Raw genomic sequence first — 12,443 nt, 5'->3', positions numbered from 1 at the left:
TACAATGAAATCTCTTTCCGCTTTTATCATGATCTCGACTTTACGCTTAGTTTTCTTCACAAAGTAACACATAACACAAAAACGGCAACAAAAAGATGAAAGCCATTTTGTTTGTTGCAGCTCTCTCACAGTCGACTCTCTGTGGATGCGTCGGTTGGGCTTGCCAAGAGCCTCGATGATCTCCAGAGCATACAGCAGCTTGTGGGGACTCCTGATCCTCAACAGCTCCCTCCAACACAGACCATCTCCATTCTACAAACATGAAAACGCAGTGATACAGTGTTTGCCAAATTCAACAACAAGGTAATGAAAGAGCTTTGCTAAGCATGGTGACTGACTGTTTCGTCTGAGATGTTCTGGAAGGCATGCAGCATCTTAGGACATGTAGGAAGGAGCATCAGCAGCTCCCAAACTCGACGGGACAGATTCTCTGCATGAAGGTGAAGTTCCTCACACCGTGCACCCTGGATTTAAAAAGCCCACACACACACACACACCTCTTAGCTTACGGCCTAACAGAAGACCATGTTATAAAGAATGGTAATTATGCTTTAGATTTGCAGACATTTTACAGCCTTTATTTTTTGTTTATCGGATGCCTGATCTTATAGATGCAAATACATCAAGAGAACAGAGCTCAAGATTTTTCACATGTAGTGACTAATACAGTGTATATCAGACACTAATGTACTGTACATCGCCACTAATTTTCCTCCATTGCTAAGTCCCCACCTGTGGGCTCTCCTTGATTTTGTCTGTGTTGGGACTAGGAGGTTTGAAACATGCTAGCATCTCAAGAAGATCAAACAAGGTGGTGAGGTGTGGTTCCTGAAGAAGCAGTAGCATGGGAATGTGCTCCTTCTGAGGAGGCGGCAGACAGGAGGCTGGCAGCTGAACCCCGTCCCCCTTCCTCTCCCTTCGCGGTGCTCCCAAAGAGACAAACACCATCTGGGATCAAACAGACATATTACATAGTGATGCATCATCTGCATAGGAAAACTGAAATGAAAAGCAGCTTTTGTAACATTATATTTAGACCCGAGTGTGATCAGAAAGAAAAAGGATAGGATGTGGAGCAAGAAACCAGAAAGTTACCTGCATGTCTTTAAAGCCCAGCTCATGTAGAGTCTTTTCATCGTAGTCTGTAGTGAGTTCATGGCCAGAGGAGATCATTCTGACTGGTCCCATCAAACCACCTGCAACACAAGCAAAAGACTTCTTGCACAGGCTCCTAACAGTACAAAAACTGCTGAAATGATGCAGAGACAGTTGCAGGAGAAAAAGTTGAGATGGTTGACCTGAGAAATCTCCTGGCTGCCGGCTGCCCTGGCCAAACTCTTGCAGTTGAGCCTGCTGGTTCATCTGCTCCTTCTGCAGGTTCTCGTACCAGTGGGTCACCTCAGCTCGCAGGTCTGCTACCTGGTCGCTTGGATACATCTCAATGGTCATCTTCAAAAAACAAAACAACATGGAGACTTGCATTAGATCCTCTAATTAAACTGTTAATGATTTAGATTGCTCAGATTTAAGATATGTGACCGTTTCAAATAAGTCCAAAGTAGCTGAAATTAGTAGTTTGTAGCTTAAAAGTAAAAATGTCACCTTGTCAGGCAGTCCAGCTGGCTGGCAGACAATCCTGAGTGGCATAGACTGTTTGTCACTCAGAGCTTTCAGATGACTGCTGATTCCAGTCCCCTCTATCTGCCACTGCCGCAGGTGGTATGCAAACCTGCCAGAGATGGTCCACAGAGGATGGGAGGGTGGTTTTTATATTGTATAAAGTCATTTTCAACATTGTTTTTATGGGTCCCCTTTTAATCCTCTATGTACCTGCGTCGGAAGGCCTCCAGGTGAGTTTTGAGCATGAGCAGCCCCCTCTCGATGCTCGTCAGGCTGGAGTAAGCGTCCTTTTCCAGGTTAGCTGAAGCAATCAGAAGGCTTTCCATACATTTCCTGATAAACTCCTGCTCCTTCTCCAAGCCAGTCTTACCAGCTGTGGACACAAAATTAGAATTTTCTAAAATCCACAGTCAACTGTTAAGGAATAACGTTAATTCATTGAGATACAAATTTTTCTCTAACCCACTAACTTCAACTTTGTGGATTTTGCTAGGTAATATGGAAAATATTCCATGTCAGAACAGTTACAGGGTGTTAGGAACTGGTCTATGAGTAAACACAAGTTTACTGACCATTGATGTAATAGGAATTGATATACTGGATTGCAGCACGGCTGATGTCAGCAGATTGGGCTTTCAGAGCAATCCCCCACAGCTGATCCATCCCACAAAGCTGGACACACACAGGAGTAAATTAGCCATCTACAACTATGAACAAGATGAATGGTTGCAGGTATCAAAGTGCATGTTTCAGTTTCTGGAATCTTAATATGAAAGGTTTGTGCACCTCGCAGCTGGAAGCATTATCCAGTGTGCTGGTGGCGAGCCGAGCCAGGTTACAGAGGTGCTGAAAGAGATTGAGGCCCGTCATGCTGATGGTTTCTGGTTTCAGCTGAGGTATCTGCAAACAATTATATCAGCAGCGATCAACATACAACTGCTGTTCCAGAGAGCTGCCGAAGATGTCATTAAACTCACGCACACGCATATGTGTATATACACACACACACATACAGCTAGAAAGCTATGCAACTGAGACTACTGTAGTTTAAAGACTTAAAGACATCAGATATCCAACAGGTGTTGGAAACTTCTCAGTCTTGCATACCTTCTCCAGAAACAGGTGTTTGTATGTCTCCATGCCCATAGCGTGCTGATCCTTACTGCGGACCTGATTGAGAAACCAGTGCAGCGCATCATCATAGCATTCAGCATCCTCCACTAGACAATGCCACAGTATGTCCACCTGCTCCAGACTTAACCCTGAAAGACAAAGACAAATGCACACAAAGAATTACAGCTCGTTCCAGTTCAAAAAGCGTGAAAAAAATTCATTAATGCTAAAGCTACTATGGCCTTTCCCCAATGATAGAAACCTCAACCTTTGTGACATCTGTTTTTTTCACGAGTAATGAAATTGCAAATGAATAAATAAATCCCACCCCTCAGTGTGTGAGGATGGAAACAGATCATCCACAAAACCTGTAGTTTCCTTTTAAGTGTCTGTGACTCTACAACTGTAGTGGGATTTTGTTGTGAAAACTAAATCTAACAGAACACAAAACTAACCAGGAATCATTAGGTTCATCGAGCAGAGTAAATGACTTACTAAAGTGGTCTGGTGATCCGAGTGTGGAGAAGACGCAAGTGAGAAACTGCAGACGGACCTGGACCTCTGCACTGTGGCTGTAGCTGCAACAGAAGACATTTGATGAACACTGTGTGTTAGCATTAGCAGCAAAAAATTTAGTTTCGCTATAAATAACTGTGTGTATAAAACAAAACAGTACACAAATATCCTTAAGGTGAACAAGGTAAGTATTACAGAGTAAGGATGGCTCCCAGTAGTTCGATTCCATGGAATCGTTAAACCCCCTGCGTAACGATCCTGTTTATAGGTTCCGCTAACGTCTGGCGCATTTGTGCAATGATGTCATGTGCACACTTCATATTTTGGCTCAGAATGTTTTTCCAACATGGCGTCGAGGCAGAAGTCTGGTTAGATTTCACCAAAAAGGACAAAACTAGTTGTCGTCACTCTCGTCTGCATTCAAAATGTCTGCAACGTAAAATTTCCATCTGATATTAACATTTAGCTGACGAGGACTGCAAGAGTGAGGCTCCGGTCGGTATACCTGCAGCTGCCCCTTTCATCGAGGCGGGAAAAGTAAAATGACGAAAATAGATAACATGTTGGTGCATACTTGAAATTAAAGTGCACTGCAACCAAAGCCATTTGTACTATATAACTGGATGAGAATCAATAAGAGAACTGATAAGGAACCGAATCGATATCGATAATGGAACCATAATTGCTAAATTCTTAACAATTCCCATCCCTATTACAGAGGGCACATAGCAAGCGACTGGAAGTGTGTTGAGCAACACAAGTCACACAAGGATGAGAGCTACAAACGTATGACGTTCAACAGAATCTGATGTGGCCGAATAACAAGTGTCTTCAGTTGTGGTTACATTAGTCTCCAAAATCCTTGTCTGCTGTTAAGGTTACTCCAAAAATATGGCACTGCTGAGCAATCGCACATCATGCGATTAATATGACAGCAAGCTTAAAAGAGCAAAGACTGCTCAACAGGTAATAAAGCTTTACTAGGTCGTGTGGGGATTATTTAAATTATCATCTGAAAAAACTCCAAACCCCTATGATGATCATCTTTTAACTCTAGTATTGAAGTTGAGGTTTTAAGTTCAAGTTTAACTCGACTGAATTCCAGTGCGGGCTGTTCAGAGTGTACAGAGATAACACTACCTCATAACTAGTCGTTGCAGGAAACCGAAGTTTGAATTCTGAATAAGGTGAGGAGTTGACAGACTCACAGTGCAAACTTGTGTTGGTGTTCTCGCACTTCGTGGATGTAATGCTGCAGGTTGTCAAAGAACAGTTTCATCATGTGCAGCTCCTTCTCAGCCCACCTGACAAAACCAAAAAAGTAAAGAGATCGGGAAGAGAAATTTGATTTGCTCCTTTAACATGGAAGAGTGAAATTATTTTGACTGTTTAGTATTAATGAGTCAAGTCATTTTTCAAATTCAAAAGAAAATCTTGATTTTTGCCTTAATTCCCACATATTCAGGGATACAAATATTTGAAAGTGATGCAATAAGCAAGCTAATATCTAAGGAAAACTTGGCAAGAACAAGAAGAGAAAAAGAAATAGTCAGAGCTTTTACTGTGCTTGATCTGAACCTAAAGGATATGGTGATTCTGCAGGGAGGCGGCTTTACATACATGGTGATCCAGTGAGTGTCGTAGCTGGAGCCAAACTGTTGAAAAGTGCCAAAAAGTTTTGGTAGTAGTCGCAAGGAAATCACAACTGACCTGAGGGGGAAAAGGAATGACATTTTCCACAAGGGTCAAACAACGAGATAAGCACAGAAAGGAAAAACAATGGAAGTACTTAGAGAAGTCCCTGTTATTGCTGTATAAGCAATATTAAAGACAGACTTGTTCAGGGTGTACCCCGCTTCTCACCCGATGACTTTTTACTCTGTCACTTCACAACAGACAGTTGTTCACTTTGTGTACAACTGTGTAGCAACGCAGCTCATGGTTCGACTCATTGTGGTCGGAGTTGCAACACCGTATGGAAAAATGGAACGTATTATGTGGGGCCAGTCTGGGTAAAATCCACAATACAGCCTATGCTAACGATTCTATGGCAAAAATGTTTAAAAATACTCTTTCTACGGTGTCCGCATTCTGACTAGCTTTTAGCTGGAGCTCTCCTGTTAGTAAACCAATCTGATTATCTAACCTGAGAAGCCAGTAGTCATGTTCCATCCAAAAGTGATTTGAATCATTGGGAATCATGCGCATTAAAAGAAATTCGAATCGCGCGTTTCCATCAAAAGTACAGACTTTGGTGAAAACTACTAACTCGTGTGAGTTTTCTGCAGGTTGGCACGACAACCAGCTTGTAAACGTTTTACCGGCAAGAGGTGTTATTTAATGCCCATAACTGCCCAAGCAGAGATCGGGGTGAAAGTGCGCTGTCAGGCGCCATTTTCATTTGTGCGAATCAGGGGATTTTAATTCGAATTATGGTGTTTCCATCATCATTTTCCGTTGCAATACTTCTCGATGTGCATCTAAACCACCTCGATTCAATAATAATAATCAAAATATAGTAACACTCGAAATAGTGCAAAGCAGTAACAATATATCAATAACTCAACGTTGCTCAAACATTAATATCACACAACACACAAAATAAACACGTAAAGCTCACTTTACTAAGTTATTCCTCATCCACGAATCCCTGGAATTCTTCTTCTTTGGTGTCGGAATTAAACAGCCGGGCGAATACGGGATCCAACATGCCCGGCTCCGTCTCTTCCAAGTCGTCATTGATCAAGTCAGTGTCGCTGCTGCTGTCCAGCAGTTCAGTGACAATTCCTGCCTTCCTGAAAGCTCGGACCACAGTTGAGACTGATATATCAGCCCATGCATTTACGATCCACTGGCAGATGGTGGCGTATGTCGTCCGGCGCTGTCTACCTGTCTTGGTGAACGTGTGTTCGCCTTCTGTCATCCACTGTTCCCACGCAGTTCGCAGTCTAGCTTTGAAAGCCCTGTTGACACCAACATCTAGCGGCTGCAGTTCTTTTGTCAAACCACCCGGAATGACGGCGAGTGTTGAATTAGTGTTCGTCACTTGTTTTTTGACACCATCTGTGATATGGGCGCGCATGGAGTCGTAGATCAACAGGGACGGGTCTGTCTCTTCTCGTAAATTTCTCTCAACCACTCACTCATCTTTTCTTCATCCATCCATCCCTTTGAGTTAGCTTTGATGACGACGCCGGCTGGAAAGTTTTCTTTTGGCAAAGTCTTCCTCTTGAAAATAACCATGGGGGGAAGTTTCTGGCCATTAGCCTGGCAAGCGAGGACTACAGTGAAGGATGACCTCTCATTCCCTGTGGTGCGAACATTTACCGTACGTGCTCCCGTTTTATCCACAGTGCGGTTCACGGGAATATCAAAGGTGAGTGGAACTTCGTCCATGTTGATGATGTGCTCTAGCCGGATTTTTTTTTCAGTAATCTTGTTGTTGCAATATGTGCGAAAAGTGGCCATTTTTTCTTGGTAGTCTTTTGGCAGTTGCTGTGAAACAGTAGTCCGTGTGCGGATGGAGAGATTACGTCTTTTCATAAACCGAAAGCACCAAGAAGGACCGCCTTTAAAGTCATTAATGCTAAGTTCACTTGCTAGCGCGGTTGCCTTAATTCGAATAGTGATTGTACTGACACTTCTACCTGCTACTCTCTGTTCAACAACCCACTGTTCGAGTTTGTCCTCCAAATGTAGCCATCTCGCTTTATTCCCTCGGAAACTCTGTTTAGTCTTCTTTACCTGGCGTAGGTCATCTTGTTGCTTCCTCCACTTTCGCACCATTGATTCGTTAATGTTAAATTCTCTCGCCGCTGCTCTATTCCCGTGTTCTTCTGCGTGACTGATCGTCTTGAGTTTAAACTCTGCGTCATATGCGTGTCTCTTAATAGGAGCCATTTTGGGGTCTTTACATAAAAAACCAATGGAAATTAAATATATATACCAGTATATATCCAACATGCAGCGCGCAGGCTTCTTCTTCTACGGAAGAAAATGAAGTCGGCGGCTGCTTACCATATTTGCGAGACCTGTTGTGGCTCAATATTGGTCCATATATAATGCGCACTGTCGGCTTTTGAGATAATTTGAGTTTTTTAGGTGCGCCTTATAGTGCGGAAAATACGGTAAAGAAAACGAGGAATGATTTAAAATGACGATTTAAAATAAATGTCGTGCTTTTTCCTGACAAAGATTATCTAAATTTTTTATTTCTTTACTGTTGACATATGTGCAATCTAAAATGCTTTTTGACATCAGTTGGGCCGTTCTTACCGATGATGAGCCAAGTTGTCGAGGCAGCCTTCGATGAAGCGCATTCGGATCTGTCTGTCAGTGAACCAACAGACCAGCGAACATAGCAGCTTCTCTGCTTCATTAATCAAACCCTCAGACAAATGAATCTAAAGAAAAAAGCAAAAAAATCTCAATTAAATAACAGAGTAACATGGAAGCTCAGAGGGAGAAAATTCAATGTTGCTGCATGTCAAGCTTTGACCAAGCAGTTCCCTATTAGAAATATTATTACTTCACCTTGTAAAAGTCATGAGATTAAAAATAAATCCAGATGAGGGTAGATATTCAAGGTGTGGAGGAAGTGTATGAACAAAAAGGATTTTATGTCCTCTGAACATTTTAAATGTTTAAATTAATTTCTCACATTGTTAGAATTACTCGACTGAAGCTCGATTAAGCACCATGACAACAACTAGTTCTAACTGTATTGAAGTTGAAGCTGACAATAAATCTAAAAGTCAGTCAGCCTTGCAGCTGTTTGCTGGTTGTGATGCCATCATCTATCAAGCATTTACAAAAACCTAAGACACTGTAAACAAAGACATGCCGTACCGCATCTTCGTCCTGCACCAGGTCCCAGAGCAGGGTATTCCCCTTCTTACAAACATTATCCAGGTTGATGTCAGTCACAGCGTGGCTGGAGTATTGATGTTTATGAACAGTTGGACCTGCAGAAATACACACTGTTAACAAAGTCAGCCTTTTTGGTTCTGGTAGGGTGACCTTTGGTCACATTTTGGAAATTCAAACAAAGACTAAAAACTAATAAGCTTAATATTCCAAACCACCCACATTTTTGTGTGTGCTTACCTTGCACCAGGTGCTCGTGGTAGATGGAGGCCAAATTGGGTAAGTGCTGCTGGAGGTGGGAGCTGAGCTCAGCGTGGGAGTTGATTTGAACCAGCTCCTCTTCACAACCCGATTCCTCCCCGTCAAAGTCGGCCATGTTCTTTTCTGACTTGGCACTGACCTGGGAGCTACTGCAACTAACGTCATCAGCACTCAACATGTCCTCCACCATAGGACTGAAAGAGGAAAGGAGGTTTGAAAAACAAAGAGAGAAGCACATTCCTAAAAAAAACAAAAAACTATACGAACTGTGACAACGAAATGTGCAACTACGCAACGGTATTAATTCAGAAGGTTTCGATGAACTCAGACAAAAAGGAAACATAATTATTACAATTTTACCCTTCATGATGGTGATGATGGTGATGGTGGTGATGCTGCGGGCCAATGAATTGGCGGCAGCTGAAGAGTTCACTACCCATGGCCTCTCCAAGGAAGTCCCCAGGTCTTGGGATACAGGGAGGCTCCTGTGGCCCCTGGACCATCTCTGAGGGGCTTATGTCTGCTGGCTGTGGGTGGGGCTCTGTCCCCCCAGGCCGAGCAGATGATGAAGCAGAGCAAGCATCCAGCATCCTCATATGGCCCTCTAAAGAGGTCGACACTGCTGTGACCATGACAGCAGAAGTGTCTGGATTGAAGGGAAGGCCTTTGGGTTTGACTCCTCCGCCCGAGGGGTGACCCACCCCATGACTCATGCCTTCACCCAGAGCCTCCTCAGCCTTCCTCTTCCTCGACTCAGTTTGCTCCCTGGCCTCCTTCTGCCGGCTGCCTTTGACCCCTGAGCCATTCCCTTCACACTCCTCCTCATCCTCATCCTCGTCTTCATCCTCGTCTTCCTCTTCATCCTCCTCCTCCTCTTTTAAGGCCTCGCTGTCTGCCATGTCATCAGAGTGCATCTCACTGCCAGGGCTCCCAGCTGACTGACTGGCTCGGCTCGAGGCAGCTTCATTACTGGAGGCCTCGCTGCGGCCACTGCTGCTGCCTGGCCCACTGCTGCCCTCCTCCACGCTGTTAGCCGTCTCATCAGAGCTGCCCTGCATAGACTCCTAAGGAAACAACAGATGCCCTTTATAAAGCCTGAAATAAGTGACAGAGCTGGTTTAATTAAGCAGTTAAAGTTACAGCTTTCCATCATTCAGTGGGTGAATTTTCATTGCTTTATTTAGAAATGACAATAGGGATGTGAAATTGGGCCCGTCTTCAGATCGTTCCATCGTGGTCACTGTCGATCGCCGATAGACAATCCGATCGCAGAGAGGGCAGTTACGTCAGCTAAAAAACCCAACAAACAAAAAAAACCTTGCCTGGCGCGAGAAAGATAATACAGCACACCACTTGTGGCGCAGAGAAGCCTGTGTCCATGGTGCGAACCTCCGGAAAAAAAAGATGCAACAGGGTCTAATTAAGAGTTTAATATTCACTCCTCGGTTGCACAGATCAAAGGGCTCCTTATGCACATGTTGCTCCATGAGAAGCATCTTTAAGTACACAGTAAAGCGCAGGTTCTAGAGATTTTTTCTTTAACATCTTATGGCAATAAATTAATTCAAGATCGCCTTAAAGATCGCCATTTGAAAAAAAGATCGTCCCTTCGATCGCGATAGACGATCAGATCGAAAACCCCTCCATCCCTATTGGACAATCTGCTAAAAAGGGAGACAGGGAAGTATCAGGAGACTGCAAAGGAGAGATGGATATGTAACCTATCAAAAAGCAACCCCACAGAAATGGAACGTAATATACTCTAATGACGAAAGACACTCCATGTGAAGATTGCATAGCAGTCACAGAGTTAGCATGTCAAAGGATTCAAGATCAAGGACAGAAAGCAGAGCTATGAAATGAAGTAGTGGTGATGTTAAAAGTAAGTCAAGTCACAACAGTCAAATGTAGCCCAAGTGAAGCAGAGAGCCATGCAGGTATCATCTAGACCTATCCATCGGGATCCTACCAGCAGACACTGAACAATATGAGGAACAGATGGAATTTATGCTCAGCGACGACAACAACACATACCAAGCCATAGAACAGGACCCAACAGAGGAAAAGAAAAAGAAACTGAAAGACCCAATGAAAAAATAACTACAGATGGGCAAGACAGATAAGGACTCATATAATCACTTTATACACAAAATACACAAACCAGGGATCCTGCTGTGCCCTACTGTGGACAGCGTGGGCTCTGTCACATAAAAGCTACCGAAAGCCTTGGTAGAGATCATAAAACCTCTCTTAGGTCAGACTGAACAAAAATAGAATAACTCAAAACAACTGGCACCAGAACAGAGCAACTTGAAGGTTAAACCGGATGAAATGTTCATATCATATGACGTGTCATCACTGTTCACAAAAACATCAGCGGAAGCCACACTGAACATAGTTAAAAAATACCTTAGGATGGACAGGACATTACAAAAAAGCACAAACTTAACTGTGGAGGACATATTCCAGCTACTAAATGTTATAGCCAAATCCACACATTTTCAATTCAAACGAAAAATATACAGGCAAAGGGAAGGGTCTGGGATGGAGGATCCTACTGTGTGAGTAGACCTACACCCTTTAAACGTCTCCTCTTGAGAAAATGAGCCGCAGCTCAGGCAGCTGACAGCTTGACAGACACATCCTACATCAAAGTCTACAGCTGGAAAAAGTAGCTATTTGTAGCGAGAATGCCACATTTCATGTGGGAGACCTGGGTTCAAAGGTACTACCTCCATAGCCTACCTGCCCGCCAGTGTAAGTCGCTTTGGATGAAAGCGTCTGCTAAATGCATAAAACATTATTTACCAACACATGAACTGTTTGCAGTGTGAACACCTTGGTTTAATTGTATCAATCTTTAACATTTCATGCAAGTTTGTGAATGTACCTCTGTATCCGACAGCCTCTGCTGGCTCCTCTTACTGCCAGTCACCATCATCTGATCTTCCATCTCCATGTCACTGCCTCCGCTGTGCTGCGTGTCACTGTTGTCACTACTATCTGGACTAGCAGCTGTTGAACCTGACACCAGACAAAATTAAGGACTTAGACCCACCCAAAAAGCTGTCTCCCAAACTAAACAAGCACATATGAGCAAGTGGTGCTCTTTCAAAACCTGAGAATATATGACATTACTGCTTTTACAGGCTTCAAACTAAGAGAATCCAGGCTGACCTTTCTTGTTCCCCATGGAGATGTTGGTTTTCAGCAGGGAGGCAAAAGAGCTCTGTTTGGAGAGCTGGGCCTTTGCAGCTAGGGCATTGTTCCACAGAGCCTTGATCAACATCGAGGCCAGGTACAACGTCTGAGGAAAAAGGAGATACATTATTTTGATGCCTGGGTGGAAAAACAACTAAACAGAGACCTCTGAAAATCTTTGCATCCTAACACACAGTTTGGTAAAGTTTAGATTTCTGGGCTTATTTTCAGGGCTGTGTGAGTCTGTACAGCACCTGCTCAGTGTGGGCACTCGGATGCAGAGTGGAAACCAGGTTTAGGACATGACGGAGAGGTCCTGGGTCCAGATTTTTAATGAGTGATGGGAAAAGGTCGTGGATGTAGCGGCTGCAATGTTTCAGCTAATAACATAAAAACAAAATACATGCTTTTATATCAAGGGAGCAAATATTAGACTGATGAACCTAAACCACGTACAAATGTTTTTTACAAATGCACATTCTTTTAATCCAGAACTAAGAAGCAAACCAGCCAACACTGCTGCTCGTATCTGCCGTGTTCATCAACCCAATAATAATTCTATCCATCTAATGTATCATTCTACTAAATACGTTTCCAAAGAGTAAAAAACCAGGTCAATGAAAGGGAAGCTGAGAACAATCAGGTTTATAGAACATCTATCTTGTCTTACCTGAGCTGCAGCCCAAATACAGTCCACATGCTGTGTGCTGAGTCGACCCTCAGCAGCCAAGAAGTTAAGGATCACTTGGCACTGTTTGATGATCTAGAAAACAAACACATGTCTTCTACTTTCTCATGTCTGTCACATTGTTCGATTACAATAACCAGAGGGTACAGCTTACATTGAGGACACCATGGAATATAAT

At 43.3% G+C, this 12,443-nt stretch overlaps 1 protein-coding gene across 5 annotated transcripts in view; it reads right to left on the bottom strand.

Moving 5' to 3' along the window:
• Positions 1–12,443, bottom strand: part of usp34 (ubiquitin specific peptidase 34) — a 60,064-nt gene that overhangs the window by 29,612 nt on the left and 18,009 nt on the right. For all 5 annotated transcript variants that reach the window (XM_072383637.1, XM_072383639.1, XM_072383638.1 and 2 more), the window contains exons 10-30: positions 12,248–12,340; positions 11,832–11,957; positions 11,554–11,683; positions 11,267–11,400; positions 8,737–9,440; positions 8,356–8,570; positions 8,098–8,213; positions 7,525–7,652; positions 4,870–4,959; positions 4,458–4,553; positions 3,229–3,311; positions 2,728–2,882; positions 2,407–2,520; positions 2,193–2,292; positions 1,831–1,993; positions 1,603–1,729; positions 1,299–1,449; positions 1,096–1,196; positions 733–948; positions 339–464; positions 130–252 (exon numbers count right to left, since the gene is read on the bottom strand). In XM_072383637.1, coding sequence (XP_072239738.1) covers positions 130–252; positions 339–464; positions 733–948; positions 1,096–1,196; positions 1,299–1,449; positions 1,603–1,729; positions 1,831–1,993; positions 2,193–2,292; positions 2,407–2,520; positions 2,728–2,882; positions 3,229–3,311; positions 4,458–4,553; positions 4,870–4,959; positions 7,525–7,652; positions 8,098–8,213; positions 8,356–8,570; positions 8,737–9,440; positions 11,267–11,400; positions 11,554–11,683; positions 11,832–11,957; positions 12,248–12,340 — 3,291 coding nt within the window. The remainder of the gene's footprint in view (positions 1–129; positions 253–338; positions 465–732; positions 949–1,095; positions 1,197–1,298; positions 1,450–1,602; positions 1,730–1,830; positions 1,994–2,192; positions 2,293–2,406; positions 2,521–2,727; positions 2,883–3,228; positions 3,312–4,457; positions 4,554–4,869; positions 4,960–7,524; positions 7,653–8,097; positions 8,214–8,355; positions 8,571–8,736; positions 9,441–11,266; positions 11,401–11,553; positions 11,684–11,831; positions 11,958–12,247; positions 12,341–12,443) is intronic.

This window comes from Leuresthes tenuis, unplaced genomic scaffold, assembly GCF_036924035.1.
Source record: "Leuresthes tenuis unplaced genomic scaffold, fLeuTen1.0.hap1 SCAF_4, whole genome shotgun sequence".
Lineage (NCBI taxonomy): Eukaryota > Metazoa > Chordata > Actinopteri > Atheriniformes > Atherinopsidae > Leuresthes > Leuresthes tenuis.
Note: the sequence above shows the minus strand (reverse complement) of the source record. Positions and strands in the feature narration are given on the sequence as shown.